The sequence below is a fragment of the Mustela nigripes genome, chromosome 10, assembly GCF_022355385.1.
Source record: "Mustela nigripes isolate SB6536 chromosome 10, MUSNIG.SB6536, whole genome shotgun sequence".
In the NCBI taxonomy this organism is placed as follows: domain Eukaryota; kingdom Metazoa; phylum Chordata; class Mammalia; order Carnivora; family Mustelidae; genus Mustela; species Mustela nigripes.
The window spans coordinates 65710058-65730414 of record NC_081566.1 but is presented as its reverse complement, the minus strand read 5'-3'; the positions used below and the strand labels follow the sequence as shown (position 1 = coordinate 65730414).

Sequence of the window (20357 nt, the reverse complement as noted above, 5' to 3'; positions counted from 1 at the left end):
AGCTCAGGTCATGATCCCAGAGTCTCGGAATCGGGTCCTGCACGGGGCTCCCAGCTCCGCAGAGAGTCTGACCTCCCATCTCGTGCTCTCTCTCTCTCTCTCTGAGAAATAAATAAAATCTTTAAAAAAAAAAAAAAAAGTTCTTTCAGCACCTTTAACATATAGGAAATTTTATTTAGACAATATTAGGTTTTTTCATTCTTTTGCATTGATGTATTTATTCTTTTGCTCGGGATCTTATTGAATCATTGTATGTGTTAATATCTCTTAGGGCAAGCCAAGTCCCATCGTCTTCTGTGTTTCTTGCTTATTCTGACGTGTATTTTTCCAAAGAATTTCGGATTTAACAGCTTTGTTTTCCAGTTGCTCCTTATCCCCAAATACAATGTTGTTGGGAGTCTGAAAATACATTGTTTAGGGAGTGCCTGGGTGGCTCTTAATCTGGAAGACGGTGACTCTTAATCTCAGTTCAGGTCTTGATCTCCGGGTGGTGACCTGAATTCCCAAGCTGGGCTCCACGTGGCACATGCAGCTTGCTTTAAAAAACAAAAAGAAAGAAAGAAAAGAAAAAAATACATTATTTTTTCCTTTAAAAAAAAAAAAATTGAGATGTCTGGGCACCTGGATAGCTCAGTTAGTTGTCTGCCTTCGGCTCGGGTCATGATCCAGAGGTCCTGGGATCCAGCCCTGGATCGGACTCCCTGCTCAATGGGGAGCCTGCTTCTTCCTCTCCCCCTGCTTGTGTTCCCTCTCTCCCTGTCTCGATCTGACAAATAAATAAATAAAATCTTTTTTTTTTTAATTGAGATCGGATTTATAAACCATATTACTTTTTTAAAAATTTTATTTATTTATTTGACAGAGACACAGTTGAGAGAGGGAACACAGGCATGGGGAGTGGGAGAGGGAGAAGCAGGCTTCCTACCAAACAGGGAGCCCGATGTGGGGCTCAATCCCAGGACCCTGGGACCATGACCAGAGCCAAAGGCAGATGCCTAATGACTGAGCCACCCAGGCGCCCCCGTATTACCTTTTTTAAAAGAGTACTGGGGCACCTGGCTGGCTTAGCGGGTAGAATATCCAATTCTTGATCTCAGGGTCATTAGTTCAAGCCCCCTGTTGGGCACGGAGCCTACTTAAAAAAATAAGTAAAAATAAAAGTGCACTTGAAGTGCTCTATTCACAACAAAGTTGTGCAAGAACCACAATTACATAGTTCCACATGATTTTCATCACTCCAAAAGAAACCCTGCACCCATTATCAGACCCTTCCCATTTCCCCTGCTAATGACAACCACTAATCTGCCTTCTCTCTAGATTTGCCCATTAAGGACATTTCACATAAATGGAACCATAGAACACATGACCTTTTGCGTCTGACTTCGTTCACTGAGTATCATGTTTTCATGGGTCACACATATTGTAGGGCGTGTCTGTCCTTCATTCCTTGTTACGGCCAAATAGTATTCCATTGTATGGACAGACCACAACTCTATCTGTTTGGGTGTTTACAGATACTCACCATTCCTTTTCTTTCTTTCTTTCTTTCTTTTTTTTTTTTAAAGATTTATTTACTTAATGAGAGAGCCTGGGGAGGAGAGGGAGAAAGAGAATCTCAAGCAGACTTCATGCTGAGCATGGAGCCCAACTTGGGGAGACACAGGGCTCCATCCCATGACCCTGAGATCCCGACCTAAGCCAAAACCAAGAATCAGACATTTAACCTACTGAGCCAGCCAGGCCCTCCAATAGTCACCATTTCTACCTTTGGGAAGATGCCTTCAAATCCTTTGCCCTTTTCCAAGTTGGATCGTCTTTTTATTGTTGAGTTGTAAGAATGCATTCGTTGTTACGAAGCCAAGTACTTCAGACACAGGATTTGTAAGCCTTTCCTCCTGCTCTACAGGCTGTCCTTCCACTTTCTTGCTAGCATCCTTTGAAACATAAATATTTCGTAGTTTTGATGAAGCCTTTGATTTTTAGACTTGGGCGCATTGACAAGTTCACTGTGGTGACTGTCCTGCCCAGGGGTGCGGCACACCGGTTCCGCGTGCGTTGGCCTCCAGTAAATCCTCTACTGTTTTTCATCTAGGTTTTTGTTTCTTTCTTTGCAAGTATATGCATAGCTATTTTAAATTTTTTGACTGCTATTTTGAAAAGACACTTAATTGTATTTAAGCATATAGTCTTTGTTACAAAAAGTTACTGGGTTTTTTATAACCAGCCCCCTTGCTACAGCCTAAATAGTCCTAATAATTTTGTAGTTAAATGTCTTGCATTGATAAAATGTTGTCATGGACAAGAGCACATGTTGCCTGTGTTCAAATCACAAAGTCACTGCTGACTCACTGGGTGAACTTGGGCCAAATTCTGGGCCTCAGTTTCCCTATCTTTTGTTTTGTTTGAAGATTTTATTTTTTTTTGTTGTTGTTGTTGGTTTTTTTTTTTTTTTTTTTTGACAGAGAGAGATCACAAGTAGGCAGAGAGGCAGGCAGAGAGAGAGAGAGGAGGAAGCAGGCTCCCCGCTGAGCAGAGAGCCCGATGCGGGGCTCGATCCCAGGACCCTGAGATCATGACCTGAGCCGAAGGCAGTAGCTTAACCCACTGAGCCCCCCAGGTGCCCCTGTTTGAAGATTTTATTTTGGGAGCGCCTGGGTGGCTCAGTTGGTGAAGGGTCTGCCTTCGGCTCGGGTCGTCATCTCGAGGTCCTGGGACGGAGCGCCGCACCGGGTCCCTGGCCGGCGGGCGTCTCCTTTCCCTCTGCCCCCCCTTCCCTTTCATTCTCTCTCTGGGTCTCTCAAAGAAATAAACAAAATCTTTAAAAATTGTATTAGTAAGTAACCTCTACACCCAGTGTGGGACGTGAACGCATATGCCGGAAGTGGAGCACCCGAGCTCCCCTGACTGAGCCGGCCAGGCGCCCCTTCAGTTTCCTTATCTTTGAAAGGGAGGCAGAAATAGTGCTTGCATCACAGAGTTGTAAGGGCAGTATGAATCAATACAAAAGGTTCTTGGGATACTGCAGGTATAATAAGTATTTCTAGTATCTCGTGGATATAAGAGAGAATTCGTAGGGGTGCCTGGGGGCTCCGCCAGGGAAGCCTCTGACCCGTGCATTCAGCTCAGGTCCTGATCTGAGTGGAAGGATCGAGCGGGGCGTTGGCTGGGATTCTCCCTTTCCCGCCGCTCCTCCCCCAACTGTGTATGGGCTCTTTATCCCCCTTTCTAAATGGATAAATAAAATCTTTAAAGAAAAAAGAAAAAAAAGACTATTACTTTGTTACACTGCTGATTGAAAAAGTCTCTAAAGTGAGAGAGGTTAAGAGGTTAGTCTGAGGGGACGCCTGGGTGGCTCAGTTGGTTGGACGACTGCCTTCGGCTCAGGTCATGATCCCGGAGTCCCGGGATCGAGTCCCGCATCAGGCTCCCAGCTCCATGGGAAGTCTGCTTCGCTCTCTGACCTTCTCCTAGCTCATGCTCTCTCTCACTGTTTCTCTCTCAAATAAATAAATAAAATCTTTAAAAAAAAAAAAAAAAAAAAAAAAGAGGTTAGTCTGAGGTGGTTTTTCCTTCCTGTTTGGTGCAGAATCAAAAAATTGGCGTATGGACCCCCGTGGCTGGGCACTTCCTAGGTCTGGCTTGTGGATGATTGGGCCCCTACTGCCACCTGTCAGCTGGGGGGATGGCGGGGGTCAAACTCAGAGGCTGTCAGCATCCCCTCCTGCCCTGTGACACCTGTCACTGGCTCCGGTCCCCTGGCGCTTACCATGAACAGCCCAGCGCGCTCTTGTCCAGGTGTGCTGCCCCACACCCCCCTCCAGCATACCTGCCCGGAATCTGTGCAGATCAGCCCAAACATGGAACGTGCTGGAGCTGGGTCTTGCCCTAGGGGCCCCATCCTCCCCCACAGCAGTGGGACTTGTGACGGGACAGAGAAAAGACTGACAGCAGGCTTTCCCAGGGTCTCCAGTGCGCTCACCCCCACCCTTTGGGGGTGTCACCTTCTACCTCAAGCGCTTAATGAATGATCTTTCCAAACAAGGGGATTTCCTAGGAGGCATTCTTCTGTCACTGCTAAAAATAGCTTTGTGATTTCTGTCACCTTACAAGGGAAATCCATCAAGAAAGAACAATGGGGAAAAAAGAGGCGACAGGATAGCCTGGGGGACCTCCTGCCTGTCCTTCGAGCCATGGCCTCCTAGCCTGGAGGTGTCCAGCGTAGCTTCAGATACTTGCAGGGTCCCTTCCCCCACTCCCTTGAGCCAGCCTCCAGGAGCCCGGAGCAGTCACGGACCCACGGTGGCATGGGGGAGCTGGCTGCAGCGGGCTAGCCCCTTGTGGCCAAGAAGTCAGCCCCAGGGTCCCGCTCTGGAGGTTCCGTCACCAAAATGGGAGGGTCATAAAGTGTGTGATTATTCTTTAGGGCCTTAGGAAAAGCACCATCCAAAAGAGATCAACATTTTGTTCCAGGCATAGCAGAAAAACAGTGCAGTTATGTAATCCTGTTAGAGAAAACTGTTCCTGTCATCTGAAACTACTTGAGGCCAGGTCGAGGAACATTAACCCCTTTCTTGTCAAATTTCAGGTCTCAGTGAATTCTTTTGCCATACTAAATTTTTGGGATTAAGCTAATGCCAGACTGGCCCTGGCTGGGCTCTTGGCCATGGAGTGTTGGTTTCTGGGAGAGCAGAAGAGGAGGGGGAAGCCCTATCCTCTTGGGTGCTCAAAAACTTCTCAGGGCACCTCTCCCCGACCAAATGATGACTCTCGGAGGGTTGTGATGAGTGTGCTTGGAGGTGATATGTAAAACAACAGCAGTTCTTAGACACGGTTTCTCATGAGCCCTGGGAGCAGAGCAGGGAGGTGGGCAAAATGCAGGCATGTGTTTCCACCAGGCAACCAGCTCCCGCAGGACTGCATGTCCCAGAGAAACACACCTGACAGGAAAAGGCTACGGCTGTCACACCGCCGCCTCAAAATCAGCGTTGGGCCACGGAGACAGGAAGGATGGAGTCAGACGAGAATCATCAGTGGGTGCTGAAGATACCAGGGCAAGGCTGGAGGAGGGACAGGAGACTTGCGCAGTCTCAGAACAGCTCCTGGCGAGATACGTACTAGTTACAGAAGGGAGAATGGTGCCTTCCCAGTGGGGAGCCTTCCAGGTGCCCTCTTAACTAAATGATGGAAGCCAATGTCACCAGCGATAGACGTCACGCACCTCCTGTTGGAATACTCTTAAGTGAACACAGCGCCAAAAACGTTATAACCCAAGTCTGATCATAAGCAAATAGACAAGTCCAAGTTGAGGATGTCACATAAAACAGCTGGCCGTCAGGGGCACCTGGGTGGCTCAGTCAGTTGAGCGTCGGACTCTTGATTTCAGCTTAGATCATGAACTCCGAGTCGTGGGATTGAGCCCCGCATCGGGCTCCACACTCAGCACAGAGTCTGCTTTGGAGTCCCTCTCTCCCTCTGCCCATCCCCCTCCTGGAATAAATAAACAAATCTTTAAAAACCAAACTAACCTTTACTCTTTAAAAATATCTAACATTTCAAAATGTCATGAAAGACAAAACCGGAGGAACTGTTCCAGGCTCAAGGAGACTATGAGGAAATGGTGAGCGAATGTCACACATCTGAGATGTCTTTTGCTACAAGAGATACTATGATAGACATTTAGCAACATCTGAAGGAAGTTTCCAGATTAGATAATATTACTGTAGCATTGTAAATTTGTTGATTTTGATCGTTATACTATGGCTATGTAAGAATATTCTTGTTTTTTTGTTTTTTTTTTTAAGAATATTCTTGTTTAGCAGTGCCTGGGTGGCTCATTCAGTGAAGTGTCAGGTCATGATCTCAGAGTCCTGGGATCGAGTCCCACATAGGGCTCCCTGCTCAGCTGGGAGCCGGCCTTTCCCTCTGCTCCTCCCCCTGCTCATGCTCTCTCTCTGTCAAAAAGAAAAAAAGAAAGAGAAAGAATGAATATTCTTGTTTTTAGGGAACACGTTGAATAATTTAAAGGTATAAGAACATCTTGTCTGCAACTTACTTTCAAACTGTTTAGAAAAAATTTATACATACATATATTCAGAATGAAAAGGACAAAGTAAATGTGAAAACACAACGTTAACATTTGGGAAATCTGGGTAAAGGGTGTACAGAGATTCTCTGTGCCATTTCTAAGTCTGAAATAATGTCAAAAGAAAAAATACTAAAAGTTAAAAAAAAGAAGAAGAAAAAAAAAAGAAGAAGGCTACAACAGCAGTAAGAAATAGGAACATAGGGGCGCCTGGGTGGCTCAGTGGGTTGAGCCTCTGCCTTCGGCTCAGGTCATGATCCCAGGGTCCTGGGATCGAGTCCCGCATCGGGCTCTCTGCTCAGCAGGGAGCCTGCTTCCCCCTCTCTCTGCCTGCCTCTCTGCCTGCTTGAGAACCCACTCCCGCCTCAAAAAAAAAAAAAAAAAAAAAAAAAAAAAAAAAAAAAAAAAAAAAAACGGAACATATGGGGAACGTGGCCAGCTCTGCCAGAGGAGCACAGGACTCCTGGGTCGTAAGTTCAGGGTCATGAGTTTGAGCCCAGGTTGGGTGTAGAGAGTAGTTGTAAACAAAATCTTCATTAAAATAAAAGAAACTGGGGCACTTGGGTGGCTCAGTTGGTTAAACAGCTGCCTTCGGCTCAGGTCATGATTCTGGAGTCCCCGAATAGAGTCCCACGTTGGGCTCCCTGCTCAGCGGGGAGTCTGCTTCTCCCTCTAACATTCTTCCCTCTCATGTTCTCTCTCTCAGTCTCTCTCCCTCAAATAAATACAATCTTTTAAAATATTTAAAAATGAGGGGCGCCTGGGTGGCTCAGTGGGTTACGCCGCTGCCTTCGGCTCAGGTCATGATCTCAGGGTCCTGGGATCGAGTCCCACATCGGGCTCTCTGCTCAGCAGGGAGCCTGCTTCCTCCTCTCTCTCTCTGCCTGCCTCTCTGCCTACTTGTGGTCTCTCTCTGTCAAATAAATAAAAAAAAATAAAAAAAAATTTAAAAATGAAATTAAATTTAAAAAACAAAACACAAACCAACCAACCAACAAACATGGTGTCTTTAGAAGTACAAAGGAGAGGGAACTCGCTAACATTCTCTGGGACTCGGAATGCTGGAAGAACCCAGGGTCTGAAGCCTGGGGTCCTGCATTGGACTCAAAGCAACATGGCAAGACAGCCTCCCCAGCAATTCTTCCTCCAATTACAAAGATAATGGCCGAAAAGAACTGTTTTAGGAACTCAAGTTCATGGGAGGAAATTTTTACATCAAGGAGCAATCCCAGGGTTGATCTGAAGATCAGTGATAAGAGGAAGACTCTCCCATATGCAAAATTGACGTAATCAAATTTTCTGGCCAAGGAACTCCCCTCACCTCTGAGGATGGGATCCCTGAAGGAGCCAGGGAGCTGGTGTTGGAACTCGCTCGCACCACGTATGCTGTGTCCCCCACGGCTGTCCCACAGCAGGACGGGCACGGCGGTTGTCTACAAAGCTGGAGCATGGAAAGAGGTTGAGGGCTTGACCGACGCGTGGTTCTGATCGGAGGACCCATTCTGTCCTCTTCCATTTAACAAACACTTCTCATGGCTGTCTTGAGTTTTCCGCTCATACATACATCAGAGGTCTGGGTGCTCGTTTTCTCAAAGGCATAAGATGCCGAAGGCCGGTACCTGGAACCAATTACGAGAGAACCAGAAAAGCATGGGCAGCATGTAGAGAGGGCAGAGTCATTCGAGACCTCTGCAAGTTAGACTGGGTTTGAGGTAGTTTTTCTTTGTTGGGGGCGGGGAGCGTTTACGGTTATTTTGAAAACCTGGCCCATGTCAGTGGAGGTGGCATCTTGCACGGGCAGGAGGGGGACACGCTGGCTGGGTTTCTGGGCTGCCCCACACGTCTCCAGGGAGGACAGGCTCGCTCACTGCATGTCTCGGTGGCCGCAGCTGATGAAACCAACGGTCCACGCTAGACAAAGGACTGGAATGCTCCACTTCTGCAAGGATCGTCAGAACCAGAGAACGGTGGCTGCCCGAGGCTGTCGCAGTGCTGGGGTGTCAGGGCTGACAGAGCTGTGCTAGACTGTGCCCAGGGAAGAGCAGGCGGAGACGCTCACCTGCGTGTCCCCTCAGGTCTGCCCAAAGTCAAGAGTGCCCCCGGGCCCTGTGCTCTCCGGCCCACAGCCCGGGCAGAGGCAGGGATCCAGGTCTCTCAAGGATCACCGACGTCACCCTTTCCTTCAATACCCGTTTCATCACTCAAAGCAACTCCAGGCGATTCCTGCTCCCTGCCAGGAAAGGGGTCCTGCGGGAAACCCCAGAGGAAGGGCCGGGTGGACAGAGCAGGCTCTGAGAGGAGCGTGTAGGAACAGAGGTGGAGAGGCTGCGCGTAGGGAGAGGACTACTTCTTCCTGATAATAATAAATTAATTAACAACCCCACAAACTTAGCAGCAACAACAAGGCCGATTTGAGTATTCTGTCGCCATGGTAACAAGTGGACATCAGAACCTATATTAAACCCACTGAGTCCATCCACAACCCCTGCGAGCGGTCGCCCCGCAGAGTCAGGCTCTGGCTTCTGAGAGTCCCACGGCCCCCCGGGCGCGGGGCTGAGCGTGCCAGCCGGTCGTCCACCCCAGGCTCGCCAGAGGGCTCCCTGTGTGCCCCGCTCAGCTCTCACTTCTGAAAACCTGCCGTCCCTGAACTCCAGCTTCCCCCAAGCTCTAGGGGCGGCTTTACAGTCCGCTTCGCTCAGAGGAATCACGCCCGAGCGCGATCCCTTCCATCAGCTCACAGCAGCAAGCTGTGCACTCGGCCAGCATTTCTGCTTCCTTCTGCCCTAAAATACAACCTTCACCAACCTTGCATCCCTTCTGGCTGGAATGAGGATGCTTGTGCTGTGAGGAACAGAAAGCCTCACTCGCAAGGGCTTCAGCGATAATAAACGTATTCTCGCCTACAGCTCGGAGCCCAGAGACCGTGTGTGCTTCGCCGCCTGCCTGCCTGCACGGGAAGGTTTTCCGTACACGGGCCTCCGTCGCCGTCGCGGGCAGTCCGCCAGCACGCGCTGGGGCCCCCGCTTCTGCACGTCGGGTCAACAGGAGAAAGCAATCTCTGCCCTTCACACAATCAAAATCCTTCCCCCCGCTGCCATCTGATGGGACCAACCTGAGAGCTAATGACCATCACGGGCGTGAGGTTGGGTGTTGGTGAGCTGCAGCCTTGGTTCTTGAGCCAGTTACTGTGGAGAAGGCTGGTCCTGGGATCGAGCCCCGCATTGGGCTCCCTGCTCAGGGGGGAGCCTGCTTCCCCCTCTGCCGCTCGCCCTGCTCGTGATCTCTCTCATTTTATTTATTTATTAGGGAGAGAACCAGAGCAGGGAAGAGAGGCAGAGGGGGAGGCAGACTCCCTGCTGAGGGCAGAGCCCCATGCGAGGCTCAATCCGGGGACCCCAGGATCCTGACCTGAGCCGACGTCTGACACTTAACCACCGAGGCGCCCCGACTGCCGGTTTTATTTTAACGTGGACAATGAAAGATACAGATGGCTCTCTGCCGTTGCGGTTTTTCTGTAAAGTCTGAAACTGCTCCAAAACACAAAGTTGAGAGAGAGCCGAGACGGCAGGAGTTTCTGCAGTTGGTCCCAGTGGACAGCAGAGCAGCGGAGAGCGGCTGCTGGGCCGAGTGCAGGGGCATCCAGAGGAGGGCCAGGTCTCCTGCTCCTACCGTGTGTAGTCCCGGAGCATCTGCAGCACTGTCTCGGCCACGAGTGCAAACCCAAAGCTTCCTTCTCGTACTGCTCTCGGGGTGTGTTAGGGGAGAGCTCAGTCCCTCCTGCCTCCCCAATTCCTCTTTGCCCAGGCGTGGGAGTACAGGCTCAGGGAGGCAGTGCTGGAGGAATGCGTGCGCTGAGCGAGGGATGGATATTCCGGGGACCAAGGAGAAGGTCCAGCCGTTAGAAGTCCTTTCCACGTAAGGCAGACTCCATGATCTACCACTGCAGGTCCTGAGAGTCTGACTGAGAGAAAAAACGGGGCTGGTAAAGCTCCAGTTCCCCCCTCTGCTAGCGGTTGTGACCGAAGCCCGTCTAGAGAGGAGTCGTCACTGTCCCTCTGTCCACATCCTGGCACTTGGGGCCCACACAAGGGGGAAAGCAATGCCTAAAGGGTTTGTAACGCTGTAGAGAGAGTCAAGGACCAAGAGCCTGTGATCTCGGATCTTGACTCTGCCATCGTTGTCCTAGTGGCCTTGGCCAAGTCACTTTCTCTCCTTCTGAGAAGTTGAACTCGATGATCACAGAGACCCCAGCCTTCTCAAAACGTGTATCATACTTCATGAGGAGAAGACCATACGGCCGTTTCTGTCTCCCCAGCATCTGGCACAGGGCCTGGCACGTAGCGAGGGGTCAGGAGTCGCTGCGGTTCGTCGATGGATGAATGAATGCACACCCCAACCAACAAACTGGTAGCAACAGAGAAGGCTCCCCAGCGGAATTCTCAGACAAGCCAGCCGGGGGCATCACCTCTCTACGTAACCGGGCACGCTGCTGGTTTCATTTTTTTTTTTTTTTAAGATTTTTATTTATCCATTGGACAGACAGTAGTAGTAGACACAAGTAGGCAGAGAGGCAGGCAGAGAGAGAGGAAGGGAAGCAGGCTCCCCGCTGAGCAGCGGGGCTCGATCCCAGGACCCTGGGATCATGACCTGAGCCGAAGGCAGAGGCTTTAACCCACTGAGCCACCCAGGCGCCCCACGCTGCTGGTTTCAGACCAAGGAAAGGACTCTGATTAGAAATGGACACCGCTAACAGAAGCCAACAATCAGAGGACCTACGTTTCACACGGATAGCAGGAAGCTGGGATCCTGCCCCAGTGTCTGATTTGACAGACATCCTCATGGCCAGACAGGCAAGATGGTGCGGGGTGGACTGGAAGAAGACGCACAGCCCTGACAGACAGACAGACGGACGTGGGGCACTCAGGAGCAGCCCCTGAGGCCAGGAGGTAGCCTGGGGGGTTCCCCTGCACTGGGATGGGGCATCTCTCCTCTTCTTCTGTTTTTTTTTTTTTTTTAATTTATTTATTTGATAGACAGAGATCATAAGTAGGCAGAGAAAAATAGAAGCAGGCTCCCCGCCGAACAGAGGACTTGATGCAGGGCTTGATCCCAGGACCCTGAGACCATGACCTGAGCTGAAGGCAGAGGCTTCACCCACTGAGCCCCCCAGGTGCCCTGGGGCATCCCTCTTCTGCCACCCATTTCACACCTGTCCCTTGCTGGAGGACTGAAACGTCTGGGCGCCCAGTCTGGGTCTCTCCTATGGGGTTCATCGAACCCGCAGCTGGTTGGTTGTCCTGAAGGACCTCCTCCTCCCCCAGCACCCGAAGGCAGGTAAAGATCAGGTCTCTTAATAAGTGGGCAGTTGGCAGGAAGGTGTTGAGTATTTTGGATCCTCGGAGAGTCCCTCTCTTTTATCTGCTCACCTTCCACCGTCTCCTGCCGTGTCCCAGCACGTTCTGCGAAGGGGAGGGACGTGGGCACTAAGGGGAGGACCCCGGGCGGCATTTTTTCCATTTGGGACAGAGACCATGGGCAGACAGGATGAGGTGTGGTGAGGTGAGGTGCTTCTCAGCACCCACACCTCTGACAGGAGCGTGGGGACCAGAGGAAGGGGTGGGGGTGCCGCGGGCCTCGGGCTCCACGGACTAGAGCAGGAAAGGGTGAGATGGCTGGGGGGCGACGCGGCCTGGCAGGACCCTTGCCCCCTCAGCAGCAGGAGCAGAGCGGAGGGCATGCCACAGGCCGTGCTCCCGCAGGCCGTGCTCCCGTAGGCCGTGCTCCGGCAGGCCGTGCTCCCAGCGCGGGGAGAACAGGAAGCCGCGGCTTCCTCTGCCCCTTCCCTCCCGGCCTGGAGCCTCAAGGTCACTTGCTGCCGTGAATTGTGACCTGTGTTTGCGTTGGCATTCTTCCCCGGGCATCGTGACAACAGATAGCCGTGTGACACCCGGCTCCTGGCCGCGATGAACACCCCAAACTTGAAGCAATGATCCTCCATGCAAATGGCAATGGACAAAGTACTTTCCTCACATGATATTTCATTTTTTAAAGCTTTATTTATTAGAGAGGGAGCGCGTGTGTATGGGGGGGCCACGGCCGGGAAGGGGAGGGGGCAGCGGACTCCCCGCTGAGCAGGAAGCCCGATGCGGGACCCTGGACGGACGCCACACTCTGAGATCCTGCCTGAGCCGACGGCAGCCGCCTCACCTGAGGCCCCAGGCGCCCCTCCCGTGTTTGTGGAGCAGAGACTTTTGTCTGAAATTTTTAACAGGAAAGCCGGGGCTCAGAGGAGTCATTGATCAAAGCCACACGGCTTTAGTGAGCGGCAGGCTCGGGACTCCAGACACCCATCTGGGTTCCATGGCTCCATGTCGCCCACCCTGCCCCCAGGCCCCAAGGGAGCACTTCCTGCCGAGAAGGGAGCTTCTGCCTGTGGTCAGGGAAAGGGGGGGCTCCTGTTGCTTTCACCCCTCAGACAGACGGGGCATGGAGGCTTGGGGCTGCCCCCCACGGTGAAGAATTCCCCCTCGGCCCCTCCCGCTGCCGCCGGTAGAGCCCCTCCTGCATACAGGTGCGCCCATGCCCACCCCCACCCCCCAGCCCCTGGCGGCTCCAGGGCACCAGCTCTCACGCCCGGCAGTGTCCACACCCTGCTGCCCATGGTCTGGGGCGTCCCCTGGGAGGTGGTGTGCTCAGCACCAGCCGTGGCCGTGGCCGTGCCCGCCCAGCTCCTGGCCCTGAGGGTCTCAGGCGTCCTGGCCAGTGGGCTTGTCGGGGGGCTGGCTTGCTGGAGAACCTGGCCGTGCTCCGGCTGCTGGGCTGCGTGCTCCGGGAGCTCCTGGCCGTGCTGCCACAGGGGCCCGGCTCTCAGTCTCCCCTTCCGGGCAGCCACCATTTCATCCCCGGCTGTCCTGTCTCTGGAGACAGGAGCCTGATGGGGCCCGGCAGACACCTTCCGGAATCAGCCAGGAAGGCTGTGGCCCAGGGCCAGGGCCGGGTGGAACCGCTGGCCCCGAAGGACAGAGGCAGGCGGCGGGTGGCCGGCTCTGGGCAGGGCGGTGGTGGGGGTGGGCTCTGACCCCGGTTACCGCCTGGGACAAACGGACACACCTGGAGGGAGGGGGCAGAACCATGCAGCCGGCCTGGGCTGCCCCCGGGAGGGCGGTCTTCAGTGGCCTGCGGGTGTGGCTGAAGGCGGCTGGGGGTCACCTGGGCCCGAGTGCTCCAGAGCTCTGGTCTTCCGTCGGGGGAGGAACGGATGGGACAGAGGAAAGCTGGAGGGCGGCGGAGCCAGCCTCTGGGTCGTCACAACGGGCTCGACCTTCTGTCCCGCTTCCACCTCTGGTTCAGTGTGGACAAAAGGATTCTTTGCCCCTTTTTTTGCCTCCTGGGAGAATTTCCCAAGGTTTTTAGACTAACGGGTCAGAAGGCAGTGCACATTTGGCTCTGAGTGCCCTCCCCCACACCCCTACCCTCACCTTAAACGCCGCATCTCTAGTTCCCTGGTGCTGTGTCTGCCTCAGAGCGTCCCAGTGGTGCCCACGAGAAACTGGTGCCTGCAGCCCCAGCTGAGAAGGCTCCCTGGGAAGGGAGCCCCCTGCACGGAGAGCCCCTGTGAGACGCTGCCGGACCCCTGGCATCCTCCCAGCCCCAATGTAAAACCCCGCCTGTCCTCTAAGCAGAGTTTGCAGGGAGACGTCAAGCCAAGGATGTGGGTGGGGCGTAGGGAGGGGAGAGGTGCGGAAGGAGTGCGGAGAAGAGGGGCCACAGGTGTGTCGGAGACGTGGGAAGCAGAGTGGGAGCCTGGCGCGAGCTCCCCTGCCTGTCCCATGCACGGCGCCATCAGCAGCCCTGCTCACATCCGAGCTCCGACTGGAGCCAGCGGAGGGACCTCGCTAAGTCACTTTACTTCTCTGGACTGGTTTTCTCGTCTGTAAAATGGGGTGTTGAAGACTCAGCGGTGCCGAAGCAGTGTGTTGGCTGCTGCTCTTGATACTGCATGGGAAATGGAGTCCCAGAGGAGGAGGAGGGGGCAACTGGGAGACGGGGACCGGGAGCCAGCGAGGTCTCCTGTGCGCTGATGTTTCCACTCTGGAGTGAAGTGAAAGTTGGCCCCTCCAGTTCCTTCTGAGGAGAGTTCTCCAGGGCGGGGGCGGCGGTGGGGGTCCTGCCTTTGGTTTCCGTCCCCATGGAGACCCAGCAGCGATGATGGAGAGCAATCGGAAGGGACTTTCTGGGAGCCAGGCGCTGGAAAGGAGGGAGGTGGCGGAAGCCAGACCGGCTGGAGCGCCCACTCCCATTGCCCCCGTCACCACCACCAGCCTGACCACTCCAGCCTCTGAAGGGCCCAGAGCAAAGCCGGGAGCACACCCTTGGCTACACCCAGCTGCCGAGTGGAAGGGACTCCCAACAGCCACCAGATCACGAGATGCATTAAGCAACGTTAGCTTCTTGATGTTTAATTTCCTCCCTTTTGTGTTTAAACCGGTTCCAAAACTCCAGGTCTGTTCCCAGTCAATTCAGGATGGAAAATCCTCCCCATCTAAGTACCCCTCTCTGGCCACCTCCTCCCCGGCAGCCCCTCAGCGCTCCCTGGGGGACATCTCTCCTCATGGGGCCTGGAGGTTAAGTATCGAGGCAGAGTTTCAACAGGTCCAAGTCCTAGATGAGTGACTGCACGCAAACCTACCTCCGGATGGAGAGGGGTGGGCGGGGAAGGAGTGGTGCGGCAGAGGACTGGGCACTCCTTGGTGAGGACGGCGAGCACTGGGTGACCCTGGGCCTGGCTCCCTGCAGCAAGCAGCCGGAGAGCTTTGAGACCGCAGTGGGAAGGATGGAGGCTGAGACTGGATTTCTGAAGGGCTCAGCAAGGGCCCAGGAGAGAACGGGCGACATTGCCAGACTCATGTCCAGCATCAGAGAACGGTGGACAGCAGGTCTTGGGGTCAAGGAATGGCAGAGAGACAGCATTAATGGGGATGCACAGCGCTGTCCCTGTGGGCTGAGGGCTTCTCCACGCCCGCCCTGCGCTGTGTCTCCAGTCCCTGCATCTCTCCTGACCGGCATCCTTCACCAGATCAGACCATGTTGGAGGAACCTGCATTCCCCTTTCTTGGTCTGAGTGCTAGTCTCTCCCACCCACACTGTGGTTGTCCTCTGTCCGCTGCACCCTGGAGGGGTCCCAGCTTCCAGCTGATGCTGCACACTGCGGAGCCCCAGGTCCGGAAGCCAGACGCTGGGAGGGAAGTGGAGAGCCAGGGCCTCCCTAGGCTGGGCCACCCTGGTCAGGGGAGCCTTCCCTTTCCAGACCCACCCCCTCCCGGGCACAGACCCTGTACAGACAAGAAAGCACCTGCTGAAGGCCAGATGGGCGGGTGCAGGGGAGAGGTGGCCAGAGGATTTCAGTTCCTCTCCCCTGAGGAGGTGTGCGCAGGGGCAGGCCTGGGCAGCCCCGCTGCCCTCCCTCTGCCCCTCCCCCAGCCCCAGGGGTAGTAGCCAGAAACAGGAAGTGAAATGAGCAAAACCCAGAACTGAAACTGACCCAACCGCTGCCCCTGGAAGAGGTTGCCCCAGGGCTCTGACACTTTAGACTGAGGCAGAGCGGGGGCTGAATCTGAAAACGAAGGACTCTGGAGAGAGGCTGGCAGGAACTGGGCCCGCCGGTGGGAGGGGGCCACTGGCTGAGGTCATTTCTGAGCAGGGCATGCAAATGAGGCTGAGACCAGTTTTCTAATTCTGGAATCCCCAACAGCCCCTGGACCCTAAGTGCCCTTCATTTTGACCCATGTATTTGCGGTTGTCAGCGCCCACAACAAGGGCTCATGGCACTTTGTTATGGGAGTGGCCTGTGCCGGGGGAGGTGGCCTGCCCCTCCTCTGGAGGGGACACTGGCGCGGCCCTAGGGCTGGCAAGCATGGAGACAGCAACTCGTGGGGGTTCCAGGTCTTTAATTTTCCTTGCTTTATCTTTTCTTTTTTAAACAATCAAATTGGCAGAAAATGGCAGGGGCTGGTGGGCACTGGGGGTCCACCGGAAAATCCCCCAAATTCACAATGAGGTTTCAGTCACGGCTGCTGAGGTGCGGATGAGGTCAGGGTTCACAGAGATTCCCCAACTCACCCTAAATGTTTTCCAAATGGCTGGAGAAGAGGTCAGAGTAGGTCCCCCTTTACCGCCGGTGAGAGGACGCCATTCCCCCCCACCCCGCAAGCTCTTCTGATAAGCGCAGATAGAAGGCTGTGATTTCTAATTGCCTACAATCATCTCTTAAAAATACAAAACACGTGCAGTTGGCTTTGGTACAAAAAAGAAAACAACAACAAAGAACATTCTGGTCCCGTGGGCTTTCCCCTCCCCCTCCAACAGAGCCGTCACCGCCACCTTGCCCTCGACTCCGGGAGCCAGGCTAGCTCCCTGGGGTCTCCAGGATGGATGGAGAGAAAGGAGCCCAGCAGTGAGCAGGGGAGGGAAGGGGAGCACGGCCCCGCCCACAGCCCTTCTGGAAGGGTGGCCTGGTCCTTGGCACCCGCCTCTCAGGTGTTGCTGGAGGGGGGGGCGTTGTTTAGCCTGAATAAGCCCCAGTAGTGTTGCAGGACAAGGCCCCCTCATCCCTATGGCTTGGTTCCCGTGTCCCTGGTCCTCTAAATCTCCCCACTCCCCGTGTAACTAATAAACAATAAATAAATAAATTTTCCTAAAGTAGAGGGAAGAAGGCATGAAAAGCTGGCATCCGTGGTGTAGCTCCTGGATACCAGCAGGAGGTGCTGTGGCCCATTTCCCCCCAGCTTCCCAGCGGCCCCAGGGGTCCGAGGAGCCCCAGAGCCGGCAGGGGCAGTTGGCAGTTCTTTCCAATGTTCCCTTGCCGACGGCACACTGGAGGCTCCAGAGTTTGCCTCCCCTGGTGTGTTCTTCCTGGGGGCACAGGACGGAGTGAGGGGCCCCCTTAGCTCTCTGAAGCCACAGGCTCCCCGTCGCGACTCTCGATCTCTTCTGGGATGTCCTGCATTCGGGTGAAGTCTGCAGGGGGATGGGGCAGAGTCAGTGGGAGGACACAGGCTCTGGCCAGCAGGTGCACCCCTGCACCAACAGTGCCCCATGGGTGAGCCGAAACCTCTGTCCACACTGGAAGGAATGTGCCCACACCTGCCTACTGTGTATCCTTTCTGAGGATAGGGAGATACACTTTGGCTAATACCATGCAAAATATTTTAAGATTGTTATATAAAGTCACACTAGCTTTAGATTATTCTGTATTTCCTAAATCAACTATAAGAACTTCAACAGTCTTAAGAATTTTTTTTTTACTTAGAAATCTATGTTTAGGGGTGCCTGAGTGGCTCAGTCGGTTGAGCATCTGCCTTCGGTTCAGGTCATGATCCCAGGGTCCTGGGATCCAGTCCCCCATCAGACTCCCTGCTCAACTCAGAGCCCACTTCCTCCTCCCTCTCTGCCTGCCTCTCTGCCTACTTGAGAGCTCTGTCAAATAAATAAATTAAAATAAAACAAACTATTTCTACTTAAAAAGGCTGTCATCGGGTCGCCTGGGTGGCTCAGTGGGTTAAAGCCTCTGCCTCTGGCTGGGGTCATGGTTTCAGGGTCCTGGGATCCAGCCCTGTATCAGGCTCTCTGCTCAGTGAGGAGCCTGCTCCCCCCCCCACCCCGCACCCCACACCTGCTTGTGATTTCTCTGTCAAATAAATAAACCTTTTTTTAAAAAAGAAAAAGAAAAGGCTGACATCACAGACTTACTGCGGGGTCTGCTACCTCCTTTGGTTCCTAGAGCTCCACTCCCCGCTCTGCTCCGGGAAAGGCCGCAGGTGTGTCTCGTGTGTCCGTCCCAAGAGTCACCGGCACCTCAGATGTGATGGCGGGCCCCCCTAAGCGTCCCGGCAGCACCCCCCCGACGGCCATTCGGGCCTCACCTCGCGGACTGTGGGGCGGGGACAGGCGGCAGCCCCCCTCCTCCTCGCTGCCCGTGTCCGGGTCGCTGCTGTCCTGCAGCCGCTCCTCGGGGCTGCCCAGGTCCTGCCTCTCTCGGTCCTCAAAGGGTCGATGGACAGAGCGAATGGTCACAGACAAATCCAGGCGCTCGTGGCCTCGGCTGGGCTGTGACGGTCCGGCAGGAAAGGCAGCGGGCCGGGGAGTGAGCTCGGCCGGGCCCGCAGCACCCATGCCCCGCCGGCGCCGCGGTCGCCTCCCCAGCTGTCCGGCCGCGGCCTCGCGCCCCCGGGGGCGCCGACGCCCGCCCCCTCGGGGGCAGCCCCCGCGCACCCCCCCGCCAGCGCCCCCCGCCAGCGCCCGCTCCCTTACCTGCGGGGGCGTGAAGCTCAGGTACAGGGCGTCGCCCGCGGGGAGGCTGCGGCGCCGCGGGTCCAGCGGTCTGCGCGCCCAGGGCGCCTCGGCCGGGGGCGGCTCGCTGTGGCCCAGCGCGGCCAGCTGCCTGCGGGCCTCCTCGGCCTCGCGCTCCAGCCGCGCGCGCGCCTGCTCGCTCTCGCGGAGCCGCGCCTCCAGGCTGCCCGCCTCGGTGGCGCGCTCCTCGCCCAGCCGCCGGCAGCGCCGCAGCTCCTCCTGCAGCAGCGCGTGTTGTCGCTGCAGGAGCGCCAGCTCGGTGGCCTGCTTGTCGGGCGCGGGCGGCGCGGGCGCGGCGCGGCCGGCCTCCCCGTCCCGGGAGTTGGCGCGCGCCAGCTTCTCCCGCCGCTCGGGGCCCTCGGGGAACCGCGCCTCCATCAGCGTGTCCTGCTGCGCCACGGCCGCCTGCGGGCGAGGGGGGCCCCGCGGGTGCGTCAGAGCCCTCGCTGCGGGGGCCCCGAGGCCCGGGCCAGGGCCACGCAACGCGCCACCCCGGTGGACAGGCGGCCCCGCTCAGGCTCCTCCCCTGCCCGGTCCAGCCCCGGCCCCGCTGACCTGGAGGCCGTGCAGAAGCCCATAGAGATTGACCAGTCGCTGCAGCGCTTCCTGAGGACAGAGGAGAGGGTGGGGACAGGGCCCAAGCCTCGGGATGGGAGAGCTGGCCAGAAGGTGACTGAATGTGGGTCTGGGGCCAGCAGGCCTGCAGACGCTCTCAGACGTCCGCTCTCCCCACCGCCACCCCGCACTGGGCTCGCATTTCTCAGGCAAAAGGCCCGCCCTTTGGGGGGCTCCGCCAGCAGCTTCCCACCTCACCTCCTGGGGGGCTCTCAGCTGATTTCCGTTCCGGTCCTGCAAAGAGAGGCAAGGACGGGAGTCGCAGGCACCTGTCCCCCACAGCTCTGTGTCAGGGGTCCACAGGCCCTTGGCCCCTCCTGCCCCCGGCCAGCGCTCACACCTGCGGGAGGCCCACCTTCCGGCTGGAGTCCGAGTCGGTTCCGCAGAGCTCAGTGGAGCCATTGAAGGTTCCGGCCTCACCATCTGCGGAGAGCGGAGAGCACGGGCTGAGCTCTGGTCCCCGGGGCCAGGCCCTCCCTCCCACCCACCACCATGGCCCCAGCCCAGGCACTCACTGGCAGTGACCCCAGGACTTGTGCTACCGCCGCTGTCGAGGTCCCCGGGCAAGGCTGGTTCCCGGGCTGTCAGGAGCAGCTCCACTCCGGGCCCCACCAGGAGGTCTTTCAGACCCTCCACTACGGGGAAGGGGGGAGGTAAGCGGGGGAGCCCCACGGAACCCTGCAGGGAACCACAGGGCGCCTTCCACCCAAGGCCCACGCAGCCGTCAGGCACCCCGGGGACCCCACTCATTCCACCCTGCACAAGGCAAAGGTCACCGAAGGACACTGAAAGGGCAGCACAAATGTACGGAGGACAAGGTGTCCGACAGCAGCAAGGACCAGCCTCCTCCCCAGCCTTCCCCCCACCGGGTGCCACAGGGAGTTTAGGGACAGTGGGGCCGTGCCCCGGTCTAGCCCGAGCGATGGCGCTGGACTCCCCCTCAGGGCTCCCTCACCCTCCCGGATGGCATCCTGCAGCAGCCGCTCTCCGCGGGGGCACTCCAGGGACTCGGAGCGGAAAAGGCCCCTGGGTAGGGTAGGCAGGGTCAAGCCGCCACCATCCTCGTCCACCTGGAAATGGGTCATCTCGGCAAACAGCCCGACCTTCTCCTGCAGCAGCTCAACCAAGGCCTGGTCTTTCTGTTGAAGCTCCACTGTGGATATGGGGACAGATGAGCACACGGCAGGGGCTGATGGAGGAGGGGAGGGCGGGGGGGGGGGGGGGGCCGGGGGGAGGGGGGGGCCGGGGGTGGCGCGTGGGGGGGGGGGGGGGGGGGGGGGGGGCGGGACCCCGCCTCCCCTCCCCAGGGGCC

The 20357-nt window shown here is 56.1% G+C and overlaps 1 protein-coding gene and 2 long non-coding RNA genes across 20 annotated transcripts in view; all 3 read right to left on the bottom strand.

Annotated features, from left to right (window-relative positions):
* Nucleotides 1–153: 153 nt before the first annotated feature.
* LOC132026272 (uncharacterized) lies at nucleotides 154–3965 on the bottom strand. The gene is made up of 2 exons (XR_009406845.1): nucleotides 3827–3965; nucleotides 154–536 (listed from the first exon to the last, which is right to left on the bottom strand). It is a non-coding gene; the product is annotated as an uncharacterized LOC132026272 (long non-coding RNA).
* Nucleotides 3966–13192: 9227 nt separating this feature from the next.
* Nucleotides 13193–14755, bottom strand: LOC132025881 (uncharacterized). The gene is made up of 2 exons (XR_009406726.1): nucleotides 13561–14755; nucleotides 13193–13423 (listed from the first exon to the last, which is right to left on the bottom strand). It is a non-coding gene; the product is annotated as an uncharacterized LOC132025881 (long non-coding RNA).
* Nucleotides 14756–16009: 1254 nt separating this feature from the next.
* Nucleotides 16010–20357, bottom strand: part of ARHGEF2 (Rho/Rac guanine nucleotide exchange factor 2) — a 38994-nt gene continuing 34646 nt past the window's right edge. For 11 of the 18 annotated variants that reach the window (XM_059413700.1, XM_059413698.1, XM_059413707.1 and 8 more), the window contains 8 exons: nucleotides 20001–20198; nucleotides 19561–19680; nucleotides 19386–19468; nucleotides 19244–19279; nucleotides 18986–19088; nucleotides 18392–18835; nucleotides 18004–18121; nucleotides 16010–17098 (listed from right to left, as the gene is read on the bottom strand). In XM_059413700.1, coding sequence (XP_059269683.1) covers nucleotides 16723–17098; nucleotides 18004–18121; nucleotides 18392–18835; nucleotides 18986–19088; nucleotides 19244–19279; nucleotides 19386–19468; nucleotides 19561–19680; nucleotides 20001–20198 — 1478 coding nt within the window. In that variant the 3' untranslated portion in view covers nucleotides 16010–16722. Of the gene's footprint in view, nucleotides 17099–18003; nucleotides 18188–18391; nucleotides 18836–18985; nucleotides 19089–19243; nucleotides 19280–19385; nucleotides 19469–19560; nucleotides 19681–20000; nucleotides 20199–20357 lie in introns of those variants that run through there. The other 7 variants (XM_059413703.1, XM_059413702.1, XM_059413699.1 and 4 more) reach the window with 6 other exon arrangements.